Genomic DNA, 23,515 nt, shown 5'->3' with positions numbered 1-23,515 from the left:
CATCTGTATCATGAGGGGTGAACTCCATTCTCATGAATTTGAACACCATCCTCTTCTATAACCCGATTTCCCCTTGTTTCCCCAAATGGCCCAGGCCCAGCCAAGCCTGGGGACTGGTTGTGGACTGTCAGACAGACAGACAGCTGGGCTGACCTAGATGTTTGTCAACAGCCCAACGGAAATCTCCTCTTTATGCTTAAAATAAAACCTACATCAAACCTGTCACCAGAGCCCCCATTAGAGCTTCCTGTTTCTGAGCGCTGCAGCCCAGGCAGCCTGCGGGAGAGGAAGCACCACCCAGCCCTGCCACCCCCCCACGGGAAGAGGGGATACAGAGGCCACCCAGGCTCTCACCCTTTGTGTGCCCGGCCCTGGCTGCTTCACCAGCCAAGGGTGGGGGGCAGGGGTCTCCTAGCAGGTAACTAACCTGGAGGGAGATGGAAAGGAGCCGAGACCTCACAGCCCAGTGCCAGCCACCTCCTTCCCCTTCCCCCAACCCAAGCAGGACCATGCCTCCAACTCTCCCACGGAGGCCCAGAGAGGGAGGACTGGCTTTCCCAGGGTCACCTAGAGTTGGAGGCAAGGCCGCTCATTTTTGCTATACACCTCAAGTCCCTCTTCCTCTAAGAACTTCCACTTCCAACCTCCAATCGATGGCCTGTGTGACCTCAAGTTCAGGGCTTGCCCCCTCTGAGCTTCCTGCCCTCTTGGGAACTGGGCTGGGGTGGGAAAGGGCAGAATACTTACGGTTGGGGAGGGTCCATGTACCTGTCAGCCTTTCCCAGGCAGGTACCCTTCCTGGTGCAGGGGAAAGTCTCCAGTCCTCTTCTCAGTTCTTTCCTGATTCACTCTGTGGCCAGACCCAGCGTCCTCCACTATGAAGGAGGCCCATCAGCTAGCCTCCCAGAGGGGTTATGAGGGTGCCCTGTGAGGCGAGTCTCAGGCAGAGCCAGCCACTGGCCTCCTACCCCCCCGATCCTGGGGTGGGCAATCACTGAGTTTTGAAGGCCCCACCCCAAGACTTCCCCCACCCCTCCTTGTGTACACAGAAGAGTCTGATGACCCAGCCCTTGAAAAACAAGCATTTGTGTTTATTAACCAAGAGGAGGGAAGTCAGAGCAGTGCAGACTCCTACCAGTCCTTTCTGTAGTCTACCCACCTAGGCCCAGGCTGGCACGCCCCTTGAAAAATGTGGATAGGCCACTCCTTCCTACCCCCACCCCAGGGTGAGTTCCCAGGGAACCAAGGCCCACTGGGTAAGGAAGAGGAAGTCAGTAAAGGACAGAGGCCAAGGAAGGAAGAAAGAAACAGAGCTGCTGGGTAGACAGCTCTGGTGAGATCCCTTGGTCCCTCACTCTCAGTGGGAAGGGCTAAGTGCCCCAAATCCAAACCTACAAGCAGGGGTCCATCCACGTCAAAACCCCACATGTGAGGCGTAGGCGGTAGTCCAAGGTCAAGAGCCAACTCTCTCCGGGTCAGTCCTTGTCAGACGGATGCTGGTCCAGACTCTGAGGCTTTGCCTCTATAGCAAGTTCACATGAGGCAGCAGCTTCTGGTCTGCCCCAAGCCAGGGAATGGATGCAGGAGAGGTCAAGGGGCCTATGGCTTCTCTAAGATCTGTCCCGTGGCGAATGTCGAGTCCCATGGAGGCCTAGCCCTCAGCTGCTGGAGTCTCCCGCGCTTGTCGCAACCCATACAGCCATTTGATCACCCGGGCGTTGCGCTCTATCACTGACACACCATAGGGGACGCGCTCCCGAGCCAGCTCCTCGATGGTGGCAGAGCTGCGGCGGGAGCAGCCCCCCTCGGAGCTAGCCGGCCCAGCACTGGGCCCAGCCAGGGACACGATGTCTGAGTTGGCCCGGGCTAGGTGGGCCACACCCAATCCCCGTGCCTCCTCCTGGTCCAGGCCGCAGAAGTTAAAAAATCTCTCCAGGTCGGCTGCTGCCCGGGAGAAGCGCTCACTCAGGTCTGACTTGGAGCGTTGCAAACCTGGGGGCCGGGCCGGGCTAGAGGTGGCGGCAGTGCCTGGTGATGGGCAGGGCTGGGCAGGTGACGCCGGCAAGGGAAGGACATCCACTCGGCGGACTGCAGCAATACTGGGTGGTGGGCGTGGGGGGGTGGCTGGGGGAGCCTGGCGGGCCCCCTCTGACCGTCCGGGGGTACGGCTGGCCTCAGCAGGGGACACAGGACTATCACACAAGTTGATGAGGCTGCTCAGGATGTCCAGGTCCAGCTGGGGCCGGCGGCCGGGGCCAGGCAGGACTCGGCGGCAAGGCGTGAGCACCGTGCGGCGAGTTCCAGGGCTGAAGAGTGGTTGTTTGCACAGCAGGGGCTGCACAGGTTCCTGGCGGGTATTGGCCACATGCAGGCTCTTGACATACTTGGCCTTGTCGGCCTCCAGGCGCTCTACAGCACTAGGTTTCCGGGCTCCACAGTCTGCTGGCCGCTGTAGCTGGTAGCCGGGGACCTTGGTCTGTAGGCGGAAAGGTAGGGCGGGGGTGTCTCGGGCTCCCGGAGTCAGCGTGTCCACAGGCATGGCTGTTACATACCCCGAGGGCTTCTGTCTGAGGAGACTGGAGAAATGAGGAGACAGAGATCCAGGCGGAAAGCTGGCAGCTGGACACCGCAACGGCTGCGGCGGAGGAAAGAAAGAAAGGGGCAGAGCACACTCAGACAAAGGCTCAGCAAAGACTGAGAAAAGCTGAAGACGCCTTCCCCATTAAAAGGTAAAGGCCACGCCTCTGATTCACAGAGAGCCAATAAGCAGGCAGAAAGCACCCGCTCACGGGCCTGTGACTCCGCCCACCCCCCCTCCTTCTCCGAGGGCCCAGCCCAGCTGAGGCAGAGAGAAAAAAAAGGTGCCAAAGAAGAAAGACACGGGCAGCCTGTGCAGAAAAGATGGGACATGGCACATTTTAAAGGAAGCAAAGGGGGTTCCAGGCTGAGTGCTGGGCACCAGCCGGCTCAACTGTGAAGAGTGGGTCCTCTTCACAGTTCCATCTTGCAAATGCGTAAACTGAAGCCCAGGGAGGTGAGCTTGATTAAGCTAATTCAGCAAGTTGGTGGCTCTGCCCCTTGCCTCCAAGCAGGGAGGTGCTTGCGCAGGGGTCTTGGGGTTGAGTGACCAAGAGAAAGGGCTCCAACCCCACACCCCACCTGGAATGCCCACAGGAAGCCTGGTACCACCTCCACCCCACACTCACCCAGGCAGGAAGCTGCCCTGTGCCGCCCGCCTAGACATGCCAGGCCCCAGGCATAGCAGCAGAGCTTGTGGAGGAGGAGTGTAGAAAGTCCCCACCCCTGCCCCAATGGAGTCCAGACACCCATTAGCTTCCAGTATGAAATTCCAATGCCAGGCCCACAGCAATCCACGGATGCCTGTCAGGTGGAAACGTCAGCCCTGAGCTATGCTGCTCTGAGAGAAGCTGGAAATGCCCAAGATCACACAGCCCTGCTTAGGAGCAACCAGCAGACTCCGGATCTGCCAGCAGCAGTAGGACGGACACGCATAGGCAGGAGGGCCCACATCCGGATGCACAGGTCTCCACGTGATCACCTAAGCATCAGGGCCCAGTACCCCAGACCTCAGGCCACCCCTGACCTTTTTTCCAAGGAAGGGCTAGAGCCACAAAGTGCCCCCCGCAGTCCCCTGGAGATGGGCCAGAAGAAAACCCATAGACCAAGTCCTGAACCCTTTCTTGTGTAAAATGGGGGAAAGGGACTCTGTCTAGGCGATCCTCAAGAGGACCTGTAGCTCAGGCCGTCTAAACCTGTATTGTCTAATTCAACAGCCACTAGCCACACACGGCTACTCAGCCTTAACTTTAAATTTATAGTAAATACACACAATTCAGTTCCTGAATCACACTAGCCACATTTTAAGGGCTCAATAGTCACATGTGGCCAGTGGTCACTATACTAGACAGCACAGATTAGAGCATTTCCAGCCGTAGCAGAAAGCTATGTTGGACAGCCCCACCTAGACATCCAGAATGCCAGGAGGGAAGAGTCTGGATGGGGGAGGGGAGAGAGGAATCCGTCTTCTAGACATTTGACACCATCCTCTCCTGTAATCTTCCAACAAGTCTGTGATACAGGTCATTGTCACCTCATTTTTACAGATGGAGAAACTGGGATTCAAAGAAGTAACCAACCTAGGTCCCAGAGACAATAAATAAGACACAAATTCATATGAAGCCTGATTCACTTATCTAAAAAAAAACGAATAGTTTTACTCATTGTTGCTCACATTCTCCTAAAACAGCTCCATGAAGGGGGTGGGGGTGGGGGGGGTGTCCGTTTTGTTCACTGTATCTCAGTTTCAAGGTATTGCTCTTTACACATAATAGGCAGTCAATAAATATTTACTGACCTGAAATACCTATGGGGACCAAATGTAAGCAGGCAGACCAGGGATAAAATAGAGAGGGGCATACCCACCCTACTGTAGGCATATGGGTCCAAGATGGTAGGTATAGGATGTTCTAGGAAGCTGGGAACCCAGAATTGCATGGAAACTCTAGATTCTTAGCATATTTGATAATAATAATTTTAAAAACAGTGCATGGACAGGGCAAACAAAACATACCTGCAAACATATCTGCCCCCCGCCCCAGTCTGGCCCCCAGCCCCCAGTCTGAGATCTCTGCAGCAAAGGCAAGTTGACAATAGAACCTTGGGGGCTGTTGGCCCAGAGCCAGAGCTGCTCCCGAGTTAGAAGGGATGGAGTAGGTGGGAGAGAAAGGCTGCCCCACTCAGGGCCCACCCCCAAGGAGACGTCAGGAGGGAAGGGTCACAGGAAAGGCAGCCTTGCTGAGCCCTGTCAACGTAGCTAGACTCTGCCCTACCCCCGGGCCCCCGCCTCCCAAACCAGTCCAACCCGTTGGTGGCATTGGTTTCCTCCCGGGCACCATCCCGGGAAACAGAAGGAGGAAGGAGGTCAGATGGGCAGGGCTAGGGCAAACGTTCTGCGACACCCCCCCTCCACCCCCCACCCGGCTCGGGCCCCCACCCCCTCGGGCCGGACGTGCGGACCCCAGGGGCTCTTCCGGCGGCACCCGGACAGATGCTAGAAGCCAAACCCGGCTTTAGGGCCGCTGGCCGTCTCGCCCGGAGCTGGCCCCCTCGCCCGCTGTGCGCCTTGCGCAAGCAGCTGCGCCTCTTCCAGACTTGGTTTCCTTATGTGTGAAATGCTGTTAAAAATACACCTTCCTGATCCTCCAGGTCACCGTGAGGATCGAGCGATAAAAACAAGTCGAGGACTTTCCTCAGCACCTGTTAAAAAGGCGGCGCTGCATGAACTGGGCTCCTTGTTTTTATTATGAATTTGACCCAACTCCTGAGACCGCCCCTCTCGCAGGGGTCTCTAAGCATTCTCCAGAAGCGTCTGCCCGAGCCTAAGCGGCGGACAAAGGAGGCTAATCAGTGAACAAGACTCATTTCACCGGTGGGCAAAGCACGATGTGCGGTGGCTCCTGAAAGTTAAAGCCAGGGTCCCGGTCCCCGCGTGGGACTCGTGTCCTCTCTGAGGCCTCCTCTCATCGCCCAACGCCCCACCCACGGATTTCAAACATTACCCACAAATGACCGCAGAAGCGCCGGTCCCGGGCCCTTCTCATTGGCATCCCCGGGGCATGCAGCCTCACCTTGCTCACTCCCCACCGGCTTCCCTGGCGTCAGCCTCGAGGGGGAGTAGGGGGAGCACGGATCCCTGGTCTGGCTTTTGCCCTTCCCAACTGGGGGCAATCCTGGAGATTCCCAGCGGCGGCGTGCTCTGTGATTCTGTCTGCTCGCCTCCCCTCTCTGAGCCCGGGTTGTCCTGGCTCTTAAATGAGGGAGCTGATGGCCGATTCCTACAGCCTCGTCCAGCCCTGAAGGTGAGTCCCTGCCCGGTCCCCGCCTTCCCTGAGGAGGAGGGAGAGGTGCCCGGGCAGCCCCCGACCCCGGCCCCGTGCCCCCGGCTCCGGCCCGCACGTACCTGGCAGCGCCCTTGCCGCCGCTCTGCGCTGCTCCGGCCCGGCCCACCTGGGCTCAGGTAACACGCGTTTGCGCAACTTCCGGCGGCCGGCCCCGGGCAGGTGAACACGCCGGCCCAGGTATTACTCGAAAAGGGAGAACGAAAGCCAGGCAGCGGCCGGGACCCGATCCCAGCCGCCCCCGACCGACCCCAGGAAGTTCTTCCGAGAGCCAGGCCCACCTATCCCACAGCTGCACTGGCCCGCACATCTGGCACACAGAGTCTTAGTGGACAGCTCAGGCAACCGGACCCATCTTGGAGATGGAAAAACTGAGTCCCCCTTCCCACAGCCACAATGACCAGCAGTTAATGTATTAACTTTTCCTGGTGTTAATTAACCCATTTTAATCTTCCCAACAACCCCTACAAGGGGAGCTCTGTTATTATCCCCATTTGACTAATGGAAAACTGAGGCTAGGACAGGCTGAGTCAGTTGCCAAAGTCACCCTGGAGAGTCCAACCTGGGCACTTTCCCCCCAGATCAAGCCTTAATTAATGCCACTCCTTTCTAGCTGTGTGTCCCCAGGCAGGTTGCTGGACCTCTCTGGCCTTCCATTCTGTCAATAAAGGAAAGTCCTACCTTCCAGGCCAGGTCAGTGTGAGTTCTTAGAGCTTGAGAGTGCCTGCAGAAGCTTTGTGCAAGCTGTAAACATTAGTAAGGACAGCAATAACAGAAATAATAATAACTAGAATTTTTGAGTGCCAGACACTGTACTTATTTAAATCTCTGGACCGCCCTGGGAGGGAGGAACTATTTCATCCCCATTTTACAGATGAGGAGACTGTAGCCCTGCAGGAAGGAACTCCTGGGGGGGAGGTGATTGTCTCTTCTGCCAGCCCAAGCTCTATTATGTCACTTCAGGTGGGACATTTGATTAAGCCAGTTTCCACTGGGATTCTGAGGCCCAGAGAAGTAATTGCGCACTGGGCTCCGACCTGAGCCCCAGGGAGGTCAAAGAGGGCCCATTTCCATGTCTGTGCCTGGTAGGGGCTGCACCAGGGTTGGGGTGGAGGGCATGAGGGGACAGGAAGCGACTCAAGGAACAGCTCTCCTCCACCTGGGAGTGAGTCAGCCCTGAAGCCACTTCCAGCCCCTGGGCCCTGATTTTAGGGGGATAAGGCAGCCTGCTGGGTCCCTGCCTAGCCCTCTACTAAGGCAACAATGGGGAAGCATTAGGGGGAGTGGTTGTGCTCCGTTAGGGTCTAACAGTAGTAAAAGCAAGACAACAGTGACAATTTTTATTAAATGGGTAAGACCTCTTCCAAGTGCTTTCTTTGTACCTGGCATTTGTTCTAAGCTCTTTGTATGTGCTAACACATTTAATCCTCACACCTACACTATAAGGTAGATACTACTATTATGACCATTTTACAGCTGAGAAAACTGAGGCATGGAGAGGTGGGGCCACTTGCCTGAGGTCACAGCTGGTAAATGGCAGAGCCAGAACTTGAACGCGGGCCCGGGTCTGGGGAGCAGGGGTGTGGAGAAGATAGTCCTCAGTGTTGGGCTTTGGCCACTCACCGGGGAACTCCTAAGGAATCTATAGCCTCTCTCTCTGGGCCCCAGAGGGAGAAGCCACCTTAGGAATCACTCCCTGGCTATGGTTCTGGGTCTTGTTTCCTCAGCTATAAAATGAGGGCAATAATGGCAATGTCTTCCCAACAGAAATCAGATGTCATCACAGCTCTGCTTAAACCACCCCAGCCCCAGCCCCCAAGGCTCCCCATCTCCTTAGAATAAAATCCAAACTCTCCACTTGGCCCTCAGGCCCTCCAAGATCCAGTCCCCGCCCTCCTCTCCCACCTCATCTCCAGCTTTTCCTGCTCCAGCCATAGAGTCCTCCCTGCTGTTCCTGAGCACACCAAGGTCTTTCCTGCCTCAGGGCCTTTGCACCATCCTTTCTCTGCCTGGAACCTCTTCCCTCTTCGCCACTTCAGAGAGGCTTCCCTGACCACCCTGAGGCTCCTGCCAACTCTTTTACCCAGTTTTTTCCCTTCCAAACATTCATCCCACCCTGTCATTTTAGATATTCACTATCACTTGTTTCCTATCTCGCCCATTGGGCTAAGAACTCCATCGCACTCTTCCATATTTCCTTCCACCAGTGACAAAGCACAGGAGGAGATGCCATTGACCAAGGGGCAGGACTAAAACCCTTGGACTTTGAGCCCACCTCAAAGACCAAGGCCCCTCAGCACCAAGCCTCCTCCCAACCCCCAACCCTGACGCAGGCCTTCCCCGACCTGTCCCACTCCTCCTCCAGCCTCCAGGAGCCCCTATTCAAGCTGGAATCCACACAGCTCTAGCTGAGCCCTGTCCGTCCTCCAAAGCTGCCAGCACACACTGGGTCCACGGCTGGCAATGCCCTTTTCCACTCCAGCGCCCTGGCCACCCCTGTAGCATGGACTCTAGGACCAACCTGAGTGAGTTCAAACCCAGCTCCACCAGTGATTAGCTCTGAAACTTGGGTAAGATACTTAACTTCTCCATGCTTTGGTTTCCCCAGCTGTAAAACAGGATCCCTAACAGTGCCTCCCTCCCAGTGTGAGGCCTGTACATGACAAGCGCCACCAAAATGTGCGCTGTGATAACTATTCAACCAAACAGATGCTCCAATGCCCAGCTCCTGGGTGAGCTCGTCATCAGCCCAGACTGAATGTTGACCCCTTCTCTCAGAGGTTACAAATCTAAGAATGCAGACTCACTTGAGTAGATATTTCTCCAAAAGAAGGTATACAAATGGCCAATAAGTACAAGAAAAGGTGCTCAGCATCACTTATCATTAGGGAAATGCAAATCAAAACCAGAATGAGATACCATATCACACCCATAAGACAGCCATTATCAAACACACAAATGGGGCTTCCCTGGTGGCACAGTGGTTGAGAGTCCGCCTGCCGATGCAGGGGACACGAGTTCGCGCCCCGGTCCGGGAGGATCCCACATGCCGCCAAGAGGCTGGGCCCGTGAGCCATGGCTGCTGAGCCTGCGCGTCCGGAGCCAGGCCCACGTACCGCAAAAAAAAAAAAAAAAAAAAAATACAAACAAAACCAGAAAATAACAAGTGTTGATGAGGATGAGGAGAAATTAGAAACCTTGTGCACTGTTGGGAATATAAAATGGCGCAGCCACTGTGGAAACAGTGTGGCGGTTAGGCAAAATTTTTTAATAGAATTACTATAGGATCCAGCAATTCTACTTCTGGGTATATGCCCCAAAGAACTGAAAGCAGGGACTTGAACAGATATTTGTACACCAGTGTTCATAGTAGCATTATTCACAATAGCCAAAAGGTGGAAACAACCCAAGTGTCCACTGACAGATAAATAAACAAACATGGATGAAACTTAAAGTCATTATGCTAAGTGAAATAAGCCAGTCACAAAAGAACAAATACTGTATGATTCCACTTATATGATGTACCTCGAGTGGTCAAATTCATAGAGGCAGAAGGTAGAAAGGTGATTGCCAGGGGCTGGAGGGAGAAGAGAATGAGGAATTACTACTGTTCAATGGGTATGGAGTTTCCATTAGTGATGGTTGCACAACAATGTGAATGAACTTCATGCCACTAGACTGTACACTTAAAAATGGTTAAAATGGTAAATTGTATTTTATATACATTAAAAAAAAAAAGAAAAAAAAGAGGGTACAGAGTCTAGAGCCAGATTCCCTGGATTCCAATTCCAGCTCTAGGTGCAAGTTATTAAACATCTCTTGTGCTCAGTTTCCCTTCATAAGGAGGAAATAACGGCAGTAATAACCACCATACATCATAGAATTGAGAGAATTAAAGGAGTTCATACTTGTAAAGTACTTAGCACACGGTAAGGGCTCAAGAGGTGTCGGGGATTTCTATTTTTTGCTAAGGGGGCAGGAGGTGTGGTTTCTGATGTTTTTCATTTTCATGACATTGTGCTCTCCCACCTCACCCCTCCCTTCCACCTGCTTCTCATTTTATTCAGCAGGAGCTCAGCCCAGACTTGGGCAGAGACAGGGAGGCCCTCTCCTGCCCCAGAGGGATTCAGGAAGGCTCCTGGCAGCAGAGACAGCCAGCCAGTAGGACAACCCAGCTCGATTTCAGCCCAGCTGTCAGGGTCAGAGACACCCAGCTGGGCATCCTCCAGGGCCACACCAGACCCCACACTATTTCTAGAATTTTCCCAGATGCTCGTGCCCTGGCTTGCCTGGAGTCAGCCTTGCCCGGGTCAACCTTGCACAGACCTTAGGAAGGGAGAGGCAAACAGGCTGTGCGAGGGGTGTGGGTGCAGCCACCTAAGGCAGGGATCTACTGTTTGGCCCACGACCTCACACCTCCACCAACTCAATCCGCTGGGCCTCAGGTTTGCACCTGAGCTTGCAAAATGAGGACAAAGGGACTTGCAGTGGAAACTAAGAGAGATACCACATGCAAAGCCTTAGGGAAGGGCCTGGCACACAGGATAAGGTAGGGAAGGTGGGGTTGGGACAGACCCACAACCTAGCCCACTTCCTGGCCCAGACTGCCCCCTGCCTGGGCCTGAGCTCACCATCATGGCTTCTTTTCTCGGCCCAGGGAAATGAAGAAACTAGCCCAAAGTCACGAGCAAGTTAATGACAGATCACAGACAGGGCAGTGGCCTCATGATTAGATAAATAATCTAAAATACATACATATATATTTTTTTCAACCAGATGATACATGTGCATGGCTCAAAGTTCAAAAGCTATAAAGGGAATGAAGTTTAAAAAAAAAAAAAACTCCCTCCATTCCTATCCCCAGCCACCCAGTTCCCCTCCCTGCAGGAATCGTTGTGATCAAACAGTTGTATGTCCTTCCACGGAGATTTTAGGCACATGCAAGCAATAATGGACATATATTCTTTCTATTTTTTATGCATATAGCAACATGCTCTGTGCACTGTTTTCGTCTTTCACTGAATAATATATGTTGTTCTTAATAATATGTGTTATTAACATATATTATGTTATTAATAAACTTAATATATGTTGTGCTACATCAGTACATGAGTACATAAAGAGCCCATCAGCCCCTACCGATGGCCACTGAGCGTGTGTATCTAGTCTCTATTACAAACCACACTGCAGCCTCACTGTGCCTACGTCATTCTGCCTAGAAGTGGGACAGCTAGGTCAGGGGGATGCATGTGTAATTGTGACAGAGATGGGGACTGTGCTCCATGGAGGCCATACCAGTTGGTCTCCCACCAGCAGAACACAGAGCAAATGATCAATGTTAGCTTTAGTCATTTGATTACTGGGGCTTTGGGTACCCCTCAATTTTGCACTGGAGGCAACTACCTCACTTGCCTCACCCTAGCCCCTCCCTGTATCACATTCCAGTCAGGGAAGATAATAAACTCGCTAATAAGTGAAATTATACGACATCAGATGGGGTAAATGCTACTGAGAAAAACAAAATAGACAAGGTGGAGGGCAGGGCATATGAAGGCAGTAAATATCTGTTGAAAGAATGAAGAAAAGACTTGTTTTCTTTCTGATCTCCCAGAGCTCGTCTACCCAAAGCCAGGAGACGGCTTTGGAGGAGAGAGGGTAAGTAACTCCCCTTGAAGAGATTCAAGACTCCCAGATGCTACAATTCTGAGTGTCTAGAATTCTAAGATGGAAGCCAGATAGACTGGGAACCAGCCCCAGAGTTGCCAAGTCTGACCATGTGACTTTGAGCAAGGGGCTTAACTTCTTAGAACCTCAGTTTCCCCACCTACAAAATGAAAACAACAATAGCAACCTGTGGGTGGGCGCTCCCCAGGAAGCAAGGCCTGGTGTAGGTCAGATGCTCTACCAGGAGGGGTCCCGGGCCCACCCCCAACTCCAAAGTCTCTGGTGACTAGTATCTTCCGTTGAGGGTGTGCCTCTACCCTTTCCCCCAACCTGGAGTAGATTCCCAAGAGTCCTACAGCCAAAGGTCCAAGAGTCCAGGGCCAAACCATCAGCTGCTCACCTGGCACCTAGCTCAGAAATGTCAGTCCTGCCCGATCCCCCCAGCTCTTCTTTCTGAGAGGGACAGCACTGTAATTCAGAGCCCCGTAAGCGGAAGGATCCCAAGTAAGCCCTAAATCCACCCGCTGGCTTTCCGGGGAAGTGAAGACAGATGCCCTGCAGGAGACCCCAGGACGCTGTGGCGAAGAGGCAGCCGGGAGGGGATGCTGCCTGAGCTCTACTGGCCATGTTCCGGTTGATCAGAGGCTAAGAAAGTGACCACCGGTTACCCGTCTGGGTTTCTCAAGGTAAATCTAGATCTACCTAGACTAGAGGCTGAGAGATGGAGCAGAAGGACCTGAATCGGCTTCTCTGCCAGACTTCGCCTGAGCAGGACACTTGCCTTCCTGAGCCTCAGCGTTCTCATCTGTGAAATGGGGTACCACAACCTCTCCGCTGGTACCACTCATGGAGGACGCGCACCGCAGGCGCCCGGTGAATGGAGACCCCCTAGTCCCGGGCTCGCGCCCCGGACCACCCGTACCCTCACCTGGAGCCCACGCTAGGCGAGTCCGGCTCCTCCAGAGCGGGTCTTGAGGAGGCTGACAGCTCGGACCCAGGCGGGGAATGGCCGCGCCCAACGCGGCTCGGGAGGCCTCAGCCCCACGTGAGGACCCGCGGGGCCTCTTCGGAGCTGTCCTCCTTAACTGAGATAAGCCGGGGGACCTGACTGTCCCAAGGCCCCCAACAGAGCGAAGGTCCTGGGGCGCAGGGGAAGGGGAAGTGAGCGCGCCGCCCCACTCCCACCCCCGACACCGGAATGGTTTGCCCTGGAAATCCTGATTGGTTTCTCTCTTCCGTTCGAACGCCGCGCGGCCCGCGTTGCCAGGCGACCGCTTAGCTTCGGCAGGGCAAGGAAGCACCCCGGCTCCGCAGCCCCTCCCGGCCGCTCACCTCCCCCGTGGCCTCAGATTCTTCCGGCAGCCTTTTCAGCTCAGGCACCTAATTCTTTTCCTTGCTCACCCGGGACTTTCTCTTGGTCCCCAGCTGGTTCCTAGTCCCGACTTCAGCTAACGCGCTGTGTGAGGCAGTGCAAGCCCATTTCCCTCTCTGTTCCCCTCACTGCACAATGATGAGTGGGTTAGCGTTAAGATGTGCATGCCCAGCAGTCCCGAAATTTACTAAGGAAATAACCAAAAATGTGAGCAAAGATTAATATAGTCCAGCGTTATTTATCATAGCAAAATAATGGAAATAAATTCAGTGCTCAGTGAATGGAGATTGGTTATATAAATCCATCCTGCAGAAGAACTGAGTTTTTTACATACCAGTTAGCTTTGCATGACAAAACTCTTGTCAGTGCTCATGGCATAACCCTCTGAGATAGGTACCTTTAATTATCCCCACTTTCTGATGAGGAATATTATGCAGTCATTAAAAATGATGCGGTTAAAATACACTTAAAGGGCTTCCCTGGTGGCACAGTGGTTGAGAGTCCACCTGCCGATGCAGGGGACACGGGTTCATGCCCCGGTCCGGGAAGATCCCACATGCCGTGGAGCGGCTGGGCCCGTGAGCCATGGCCACTGAGCCTGCGTGTCCGGAGCCTGTGCTCCACAACGGGAGAGGCCACAACAGTGAGAGGCCCGCGTACCGCAAAATATATATATATATACACTTAAAGTATGGGGAAAACACTAAGAAAGTATTAAATTTTTTAAAAGTATGTTTCAAAGAACTATGTACAACATAAATATGCATTAAATACATAATGGTAATATCACAATGTGATATTACCATTGTATAAATGTGTATTACCATTGTATAAATGTATTATACAATGTATAATGTATTATACAATTATACAATGTATTATGTATTATACAATTATACAATGTATTATACAATGTATTATACACTGTGTAATGTATTATACAATTATACAATGTATGAATGCATTATAAATAACAGCAGTTAATTTCTTCTTTCTGCTTGTATGAATTTTCCAAGTTTCCAATAGTTAAACCAGTCAAGAGAAAAAAAATACATGTTTTTAAAGAGGATTAGAAAAATTAACTCTCACACCTCTTCCAGATGAGCAAAAGTTTTAGGTGTGAGTCACTGTTTGGGTGTAGGGCATTGCTCAGTTTGGACTCAGCCTCTTTCTATCCCAGATGGTGTTTTTCATTCTCTGATTGAATTGTCAGTGACTGAGCACTGACTGTGTACATGCCTTGGACAGGTGGGGGAGGAGGCCTAATAATAAACCAATAGCTAACAATGACTGCATGTTCCGGCATGGGCACCAACTAACCATATCAGAACAGATACTATCATAAACAGGGAGTCTGTGAGGACCAGCTAAATATCAAATCTGGCACTAACTATGCCCTCTGCTAGATTGTGCTCAAATGTACCCACATTTTCTCATTTGCCTTCATTACTGTCTGAGGAGAGAGATTCTATTAATATGCCTATTTTATAGATGAGAAGACTAAGGTCTGTCTGGATCCAGCAGGAGTCCTCTCAGCCATTCTGTTATATTACCGTGTAACTGCAGTTTGACAGTTGCAGTGAGGAGAGGGTCTGTGATCCTAAAAGACAGAGAGAAAACTGAGTAGGAGCAGGTCCAGACTTTGTACTTCCTGGGGCTTAAACAATTTAGGGAGTGTTATTTAAGAAAAGGACTACAAAATTACAGATATAAAATTAGGTAATAAAGTGGTGATTTGGTTATAAAGATAAAAGAAACCTCAACAAATGACAAATTCTACAAAGATTACGAAGTCCAGAAAAATAACATTATTTTTGTGAATTACCTGTTTGACATACCTCCATAAAACTTGCCATAAACAAGCTTCCGGTTCCATGTATACATTCCAAACTTCTCCTCTACTACCTCATACTGGTGGTATTGGACACTGTAGGACCATCCATGTATATGGAGCTACGACGTCTGACTCTGCACTTTCATGTCACAGTGCCAGGTGAGTCAGCTCAGTGTGCCAGGTAGGGGTATTCCTGGAAGCCATTCCTCTACTAGGGCAGTTGGCAATAATTATCTACTCACAAAAGTGACTGGAAACAACATAAATAAAACCACTAAACCCAAATTAAATGTCAAGGTCCTCTTAGCCAGATCCCCAAAATGCTCACACTCACTCCAACATCAGCTGACACAAGGGGAAGTCGGAATGGAAGGAGACGGTGGTATAAACAGAATGAGGTTAAATTACCTCACTTTGGAAAATTTTAAAAAGCATATGACCATATGAACACATTGCTAGAGTGCCTCTCAGACGTCGGCTTCCCTGTCATTAAAACAGGAATGACAACAATGGTGTCATGGTCTAATTTTTCTCTGAAAGGTATAGTTTTAATCAGGAGCTGGGAGATATTTGAGATGCCTGGATAAAGGCCCTGCTGACCCTTGCATCTTCAAAGCTTGCCTCTGCCCTGTATGCCCTGGAGCTTAAAACAAACAACACCAAAACCCTGAGCCTCATTCCCAGATTAAGAAAGTGAGGCAAACAGAGGGCAGAAGGAACTTCCCCCGGATTCCAAATTAGGCCACACAAAGAGAGATTATTTGGACACACTCAGATTCCAGGACGCTGAGCATCTTCACGTGCCAACAACATACTGGTAACAACCTGTATTTCAACCCGTGTCCCCTGCATCGTCAGGCGGACTCTCAACCACTGCGCCACCAGGGAAGCCCCCTTATGCCTTATCTTGACCCAGTACGTGAGCAACAGTAACATCTTGCCCTGTACACAGGCCTGTGGCGGCTTTGTTGCCTCCTCCAGCAACCAGACCTTGGCAGTGTTTTTTTTTTTTTAATTGGGGATAGTTGCTTTACAATGTTGTTAGTTTCTGCTGTACAGCGAAGTGAAGCAGCTATATGTATACATATATTCCTTCTTTTTTGGTTTTCCTCCCCATTTAGGTCACCACAGAGCACTGAGTAGAGCTCCCTGTGCTATACAGCAGGTTCTCATTAGTTATCTATTTTATGCATATTAGTGTATATATGTCAATCCCAATCTCCCAATCTCATTCCATGCCCCCTTTTCCCCCCTTGGTGTCCATATGTTTGTTCTCTATATCTGTGTCTCTATTTCTGCCTTGCAAACAGGCAAATGGCAAATCTGTACCATTTTTCTAGATTTCACATACATGTGTTAATATACAATATTTGTTTTTCTTTTTCTGCCTTACTTCACTGTGTATGACAGTCTCTAGGTCCATCCACGTCTCTATAAATGACCCAATTTCATTCCTTTTTATGGCTGAGTAATATTCCATTGTATATATGTACCCCATCTTCTTTATCCATTCATCTGTTGATGGACATTTATGTTGCCTCCAATGATCTGCCTATTGTAAATAGTGCTGCAATGAACATTGGGGTGCATGTGTCTTTCTGAATTATGGTTTTCTCAGGGTGTATGCTTGGCAGTGTTTTCTTCACTCAGCTTGAAACCAAGATGAAATCAGCCTCAGATGTCAATTCCCTATCTTCTGTGCACCCCATGGCTGTATTTTGTTTTGTTTCATTTAATTCAAAGGGTGTTCTCTTCATACACATTTCCTTGTATCTGAATTCCTCTGGAAGGACTCACCAGAAACTGGTCCTAGTGGTGGCTACTGGGCTGACTGGGGAACAGGGGAAAGAGAAAAGCTTTTTAGAAAGTATTTTTTAAACCTTTTGGATTTTGTACCTTATAAACATATTATCTATTTAAAAAAATAAACAACACTTTTAAGGATATTCTATGAGAGAACAGAATAAGGTAGTGAATTAAAAGAAAACTCAGCCCAAATATGTCCCTCCCAACACGGCAGCTGAGAGAGTCAATTGAGATGTTCTTTCTGGAGGGCAAGAGTCGCTTTTCTCAAAAAATTTCGAGAAATTTTGTGCTGTGTCAATAGTCCTGTATTCTGATCTAGCAACTGTTTCTAAAAAGAAACTGACCCTAACCAAATAACGAAAGAGATTCAGAAAGATTTAACAACAATAATATTTACTATAGCATTGCTATTAATGCCCCTCCCCCCCAAAAAATAACCTAATTTTCTGGCCACAGGGCAATGCATGGTGAATGGGACTGGACCAGAATACCATACAGCCATTCAAAATGATGTTTTTGAAGGATATTAAGTGATATGGAAAGATTTTTAAAATATTCTCTCAATTAATTTATTTGTTGCAGAAATATTTTTGAGCACCTACTATGTAGATGCAAGCACTTCTTTCTAAGCCTAAGTTTCCTCACCTGGAAAACAGGTGTTAACCATGCCTACCTCCCAGGTTTATCAGAGGCATGATACCCTGACTGACCCTCTATACCCTATGGCTGTTGTTTCTGCTACTGTTCTTATGAGGTTGTTTGATAGTACAAGCTCTTGAGGCAGCGTGTCCCCAGGCATCATCACTCCGTGCCCAAACCCTCCAAAGGCTCCCCAACAAGCTTTGAATACGGGGGCCTTGGGAAGCTGATCCCTGTCAACCCCATGTCCTACCACCTTCCCCCTCAGCCCATCTTGCTCCAGCCACTGACCCTCCTGTTGTTTCTCAAATACACCAAGCACCCTCCTGCCTCAGGGCCTTTGCACATGCTGTTCCCACTGCCTGGGCATCTCTTCCCCAAGACACAGCTGCCTCCTCACGTCCTTCCAGTCTCTGCTCAGTGTCATCCTCCCAGGGAAAACCCTCATCCTCCCCCCACCCCATCATTCACATTTCTTTTCACAGCTCTCCAACCTCCTGACATTCAGTGTGTTCCTGTGTCTGGGTCTCCTCTACCAACTGTGAGCTCCCAGAAGGCAGGGTCCACACTTCTTTGCCCACTTTTCCTGCAGTTAGAGATTGGCAACGCACTTAACCATAGTAAAGACTCTGAGAAGGCCTGGAGCAGAAACTCCTCTTTCTCTTTGCTTCCTCCATTGTTTCCCAAACATACTCAACCCTGAAGTCCTATGTCCTCAGAACACTTCCTAAACAGCCCACAGGAACAGTGAAAACACCATCTATAGAAGGTGCGTCTCCAGGATGTGACAAGGGGCCCTTCCTCCTCTGCCAGTGCCTCGCTTAAAGTACAGGCTGCTTCCCCTGGGACCAGATTTCCCAGACCCAGGAACTGTCCTCAGTCTCCAGTCCCCACCACACATGCCTCTCAACTACCGCAGTGCCTCCAGGGGGCCAGGTTCCACCTGCCAAAGAATCAGGCCCAGCTGCCAGTGGGGATATTCCAGGACACATCCTGCTGGCCCTTCCTATCTCTGAGCCTCAATTTCTCCATCTGTACAATGGAGGTAGTAACATTCAACTTGAGTGGACTCAGAAAGGTGCCCTGAATACACAACCCAAGCGAGATTCTGGGTTTCCGTCCTTAGAAAGGATTTGATTCTAAACTAGGCAGGATCAGAGCAACCACAGAGCCATGAGACCATGGGGCCCCAGTGCCCCTGGATTCCCAGGAAGAAACAGCCAGGAGACGCAGCAGGGGAGAGCTCAGCTCAGGAGGAACACCCGGAGAGCCCAGCCCTCGCAGCCTCTACTCTCCCACCCCCAGCCCTGTGCAGCCCAACCTAGCAACATCCGGCTGCTTGGAGCTGTGCCCACCAGCCACCCTGATGTTCCCCTGTGTGCCCAACACCTGCAATGCTCTTCCTGGCTCACTCCGCCTTGTCCCGTGGAAGTCACTTCCTGGAGCTTTTCCTGACCCCCTCCCCGGCTGAGCTGGGAGACCTTTTTCCGAGTCTCCTGGATTTTTCCCGATGTATCAGGTTGTGTATCAGATTGTGTTGCATGTCCATTTACAGGTCCACTCTCCCCACGAAGGCAACAGTGAGCGCTAGGGGTGGCAGGGACTGGCCTGCTCCTCTCGCACACCCCAGGATCCAGCCCAGTGTACACAGCAGGCACTCAATTAATATTTGAGAACAGAACTGAGAAACAGCCTGTCCACTGCTCCCATACATCTCCCATCCTCTCTGCTTCTCTCCTCCCAAGGGCCTTCCAGAGGGGTGACCGGTGCAGGTCGGGGGCCCTGATGGACATGTGTTCAAATGCTGGTTCCACATTCTCTTGGCTGTGTGATCCTGGAAAAGTGGCTCCACCTCTCTGAGCTACATCTCCACCACTACAAACTGGGAATGGTGATATCGCTTCACAAGGATGTTATGAAAGTCAAATGAGATAATGGGAACCAAGCATTCTGCACGGGACTTGTCACATATGGTAAGTGATCAACAAACCTCATGATTACTACCACTACTACTATTGGAATTACTGTTATGGGTCAGAGTGAAATTCTGGTTCCACTAAAAAGTTTCTGGCTTGCATCCTGGGCTGTTCCATCAGAGTAAAACCCAACAGTGAGGAAAGCTCACTGTGGACAGGTCTGTGGCCCCTTTCTATTGTGTCGGGGAGGGAGATTGGACGCAGAGTCTGTTCTTTTCAACCCCTTGCCCCAGCAAGGGTTGAGAGTGAAGCCAGCACCTGCACAGAGATAGGAAACCTGGGACCCCTGCTCTGACACTACAGTGACCCTCCCAGCTGGGAGTCTCCTGACCTTGCAGGCTTCGGGCTTTTATCAGGTAAATGGAGATGATGATAGCTCCCAGGACATAGCATCTGAGAAAGGGCTTGGCAAGTATAACGACAGGGCTGAGCTGTCCAGGTGGGACTGTTATCACTGAGCTGCTGCTGGGGCTGAGCGTGCCTCTGCCTCTCCATCTTTCTGAGGCTCAGCTTTCTGTCTGGACAATTAGGAGATGGCAGCTCCTTGTTTGGAGGCCCCTGCAGACCTCCCTCCTTGACTTCCTCTTGTCTTGTTTCAAGATGTATTCACTCATTCAACAAATATTATCTGAGCCCCTGGTCTGTGCCAATTACTAGGAAGAGAGATGAAAACACAAGGAGTTACATGCTAGTGAGGGAGACAGAACAATAGATGAGCAAGTGAACCAAGAAATGAGAAATGTTATAAATAAAAATAAAGCAAAGTAAGGAAACAGGCACGAAAGAGAAGAGGCTGCTTTATATAGCATGGTCAGGGAGGCCTCTCCTCCGAGGTGAGACACAAAGGGTAAGAAAGAGGCAGCCACGTGGAAATCAAGAGGAAGGATGAGAGGGAGCAGCGTGTGCAAAGGGCCTGGGGTAAGAATGAGCTTAGTGCCTTTGAGCCAAAAAGCCAGTGGCTAGAGTGCAGGCAGAGAAAGAGACTGATGTTAAATTGCTGAGAGTCTGTAGGCCACAGAGGGGAGTTTCTATTTTAAACATAAAGAGCAGCAGTTTAAGGTCAAGACTGGGAATTCTGGGGTCAGCCAGGCATGGTTCCAATCCCAGCTCTACCACCCACTAGCTACCTGACTTGGGAAAGTTCCTTAAACTCTGAACTTTCCGTTTCCTCATCTGTAATCAGAAGAATAATTTCACCTACATTGTAAGGTGTTACCTTGAGTACCCAAGATGATGACAGCAAAACCTGGCCAGAGTGTGGCTCAATAAAAGGATGCTATGCTAATGACAATACCAGAGATTATACAGCACAGTCACGGGGGCTCCCGATAGATCTCCTCAAATCCTGGCAGAGAGCACACGGGCTTGGGTCCTGGAGCCAGGAAGCCAGCTGCACCAGGTGCCGGCACAAACAACTAGGGCATCCAACAGTCTTCTGGGGGGAGGGGGGAGGTGGGCCGCTGAGGGAAGTAGGGGAGGGGGCAGACAAACCTGAGGATCAGGGGGGATTTGGTCCCAGCTGAGCTCCATCAGCTCTCCACTCCCAAATCCTTCGGGTTTCAGGAGTGCGGACAAGTTCTGAACCTGAAAATCCCAGAATTTTTAAATCCTGAGGTCATCAAATCCTTAGAATCCCTTCAGTCTAAAACCCTAGACGCCCATCATGTTCATCCCTTAGACTGTGATAGTGAAATGGTCCTTAGGCCATCAGCTGACAGACACCAGGGCAAGTCAGAGTGGAAAGAGATGATAGTCAGGGTCCTACTATATAGCACAGGGAACTATACTCAATATCATGTAATAACCTATAATAGGAAAGAGCCTAAAAAGGAATATATATATATATATAAAACTGAATCACTTTGTGTTACACCTGAAACCAACACAATCTTGTAAATCAACTATACTTCAATAAAAAATATTTTAAAAAGTACAATACCCTAAAAAATAAAAGAGAAAGAAAGAGATGGTGGTTTTCACTGTGAGGTTAAAAATCAAACCCAATGTTTCCCACAGTAGGAGAAAAGAGGGATAACTATTTTTAATTAGATGTACCCAATAAATCCTCTAGGGCAGCACTGTCTGCTAGAACGTTCTATGTGGGTGAAATGTTCTATATTTGTCCTGTAGAGTAGCCACTAGCCACACATGGATATTGAGACCTTGAAATGTTATTAAGCACAACTGAGGAACTGAATTTTACATTTTATTGAATTTTAATTAATTTAAATGAAAATAACCACACAAGGCTAGCGGCTATTGTACTCAATAGCATAGCTCTAGAGTCAAAGTTACTCCTCTTCTCCTCCCTTGCACCAAGTCTGGTTACCTCAAGGAAGTAAATGTGCCTGGCTTCTTTTACGTGAAGGTAGACTAGAATTTAATAACACCGTTTTGTTCCTATTCCATTATATTTTCCCCAGTATTTTTCTAATTGTGACAAATGATACTCCACCCAATCCCACCTCTGCAATGTGGGGGAAACCAAGGCCCAGAAAGGGGAGGTGACTAGCCCGGATCACACTGATCAGGCGACAGAAGCAAGAGGACGCCTGTGCGGACCAGGACAGATGGTGGAGGCTGGGAGGGGAGGCTTGCGTCCCCTCAGGGCTCGGGGGTCTCCCCTCCCCAACCCTACAGCCTGTGAGCCCGGAAGGTCAGAGGCTGGGCCTGACAGATGGGATTTTGCAGGGGAAGAGTGTTCTGAGAGTGAGGGGCCTTTGTCCTCCTAGTGTTCCAACCCCAGATGGCAGGGCCAGGCCAGAGTGCAGCTGGGGGGGAGTAGAGCCCCTCTAGAACTGGAAGGTCGTGGCCCCAGAGACAGAATCTTTGTGGAAACTTAACACCCAAGACCCTCCACCTAAGGGCCTGGAGCAGGCCTTTTCAGCTTTCAACTTGACCTCTCTATTCTATATGCAAATCAGATGCAAATGAGCCTGCGGTGCTACCCCCACCTCCCTTTCTCTATTGCTGGGGCCCAACTCTCAGGTCCAGACACTGCAAGCCCCAGGCCCATTCTCAGCACAGATTCCTCAGACTCCTCACCCTGAGGATGGGAACAAAATGGGCTCATCTGTCCCATCTATGCCTGGACCCTGCTTCAGACTCTGGGCCACTCCTGCCCTCTCTCCCCACATCCATCTTCCACCAAGTGCAGGCAGATCTTTTAAAAATATCAATCAATATTACAAAACTATAGCAATCAAAACAGTATGTTACTGGTATAAAAACAATCGAGGGCCCAGAAATAAACCCATGCATATATGGTCAACTAATACTTGACAAAGGAACCAAGAATGCTCAATGAGGAAAAGATAGTCTCTTCAATAAATAGTGTTTGGAAAAGTGGATATCCACATGCAAACAATGCAATTGGACCCCTATCTTACAACACTCAAAATATTAACTGGAAATGGATTAAAAACTTAAACCTAAGATCTGAAACTGTAAAACTCCTACAAGAAAACATGAGTATAAAATGCCTCGACACTGGTTTTGGCAATATTTTAGATATGACACCAAAAGCACACAACAAAAGCAAAAATCAACAACTAGGACTACATCAAACCAAAAAGCTTCTGTACAGCAAAAGAAACAATTAACAGGACTTCCTGGTGGCGCAGTGGTTAAGAATCCACCTGCCAATGCAGGGGACACGGGTTTGAGCCCTGGTCCAGGAAGATCCCACATACCACAGAGCAACTTAGCTCGTATACCACAACTACTGAGCCTGTGCTCTAGAGCCCGCAAGCCACAACTACTGAGCCCACATGCCACAACTACTGAAGCCTGCGCACCTAGAGCCCATGCTCTGCAACAAGAGAAGCCCCTGCTGGCTGCAACTAGAGAAAGCCTGCATGCAGCAACCAAGACCCAATGTAGCCAAAAATTAAATAAATAAATTTATTTTTTAAAAAAGAAGAAACAATTAACAAAATAAAAAGGCAACCTAAAGGATAGGAGAAAATATTTGCAAATCATATATCTGATAAGTGATTGATCCTTTAAAGTACTTTTTTTTTTTTTTTGACTGTGTTGCGTCTTCATTGCTGCTCACAGGCTTCCTCTAGTTGCGTTGAGCAGGGGGGCCACTCTTCATTGCGGTGCACGGGCTTCAAGGGATTGATCCCTGAATAGACATTTCTCCAAGGAAGACATACAAATGGCCAACAGGTACATGAAAAGGTACTCAACATCACTAATCATCAGGGAAATGCAAGTCAAAACCACAGAGATATCACCTCACACGTGTCAGAATGATTGTCATCAAAAAGACAAGAGATTTAAAAAAAAAAAAAAGACAAGA

General features: G+C 50.1%; 1 protein-coding gene across 2 annotated transcripts; it reads right to left on the bottom strand.

Annotated features, from left to right (window-relative positions):
* Positions 1 to 1,007: 1,007 nt before the first annotated feature.
* On the bottom strand, positions 1,008 to 12,652 carry FAM110A (family with sequence similarity 110 member A). Of its 2 annotated transcripts, none has more exons than XM_079945754.1 (2): positions 12,511 to 12,652; positions 1,008 to 2,635 (listed from the first exon to the last, which is right to left on the bottom strand). In XM_079945754.1, the coding sequence occupies exon 2, from the start codon at positions 2,537 to 2,539 to the stop codon at positions 1,652 to 1,654; it is 888 nt and encodes a 295-aa protein (XP_079801880.1). In that variant the 5' UTR covers positions 2,540 to 2,635; positions 12,511 to 12,652; the 3' UTR covers positions 1,008 to 1,651. The 2 variants fall into 2 exon arrangements, with proteins under 2 accessions (XP_079801880.1, XP_079801879.1); XM_079945753.1 differs by lacking the exon at positions 12,511 to 12,652 and adding an exon at positions 5,981 to 6,074.
* Positions 12,653 to 23,515: the final 10,863 nt, after the last annotated feature.

The sequence above is a fragment of the Stenella coeruleoalba genome (assembly GCF_951394435.1).
Source record: "Stenella coeruleoalba genome assembly, chromosome: 15".
NCBI classification, from domain to species: Eukaryota; Metazoa; Chordata; class Mammalia; order Artiodactyla; family Delphinidae; genus Stenella; species Stenella coeruleoalba.
This window is presented reverse-complemented; position numbering and strand designations above follow the sequence as displayed.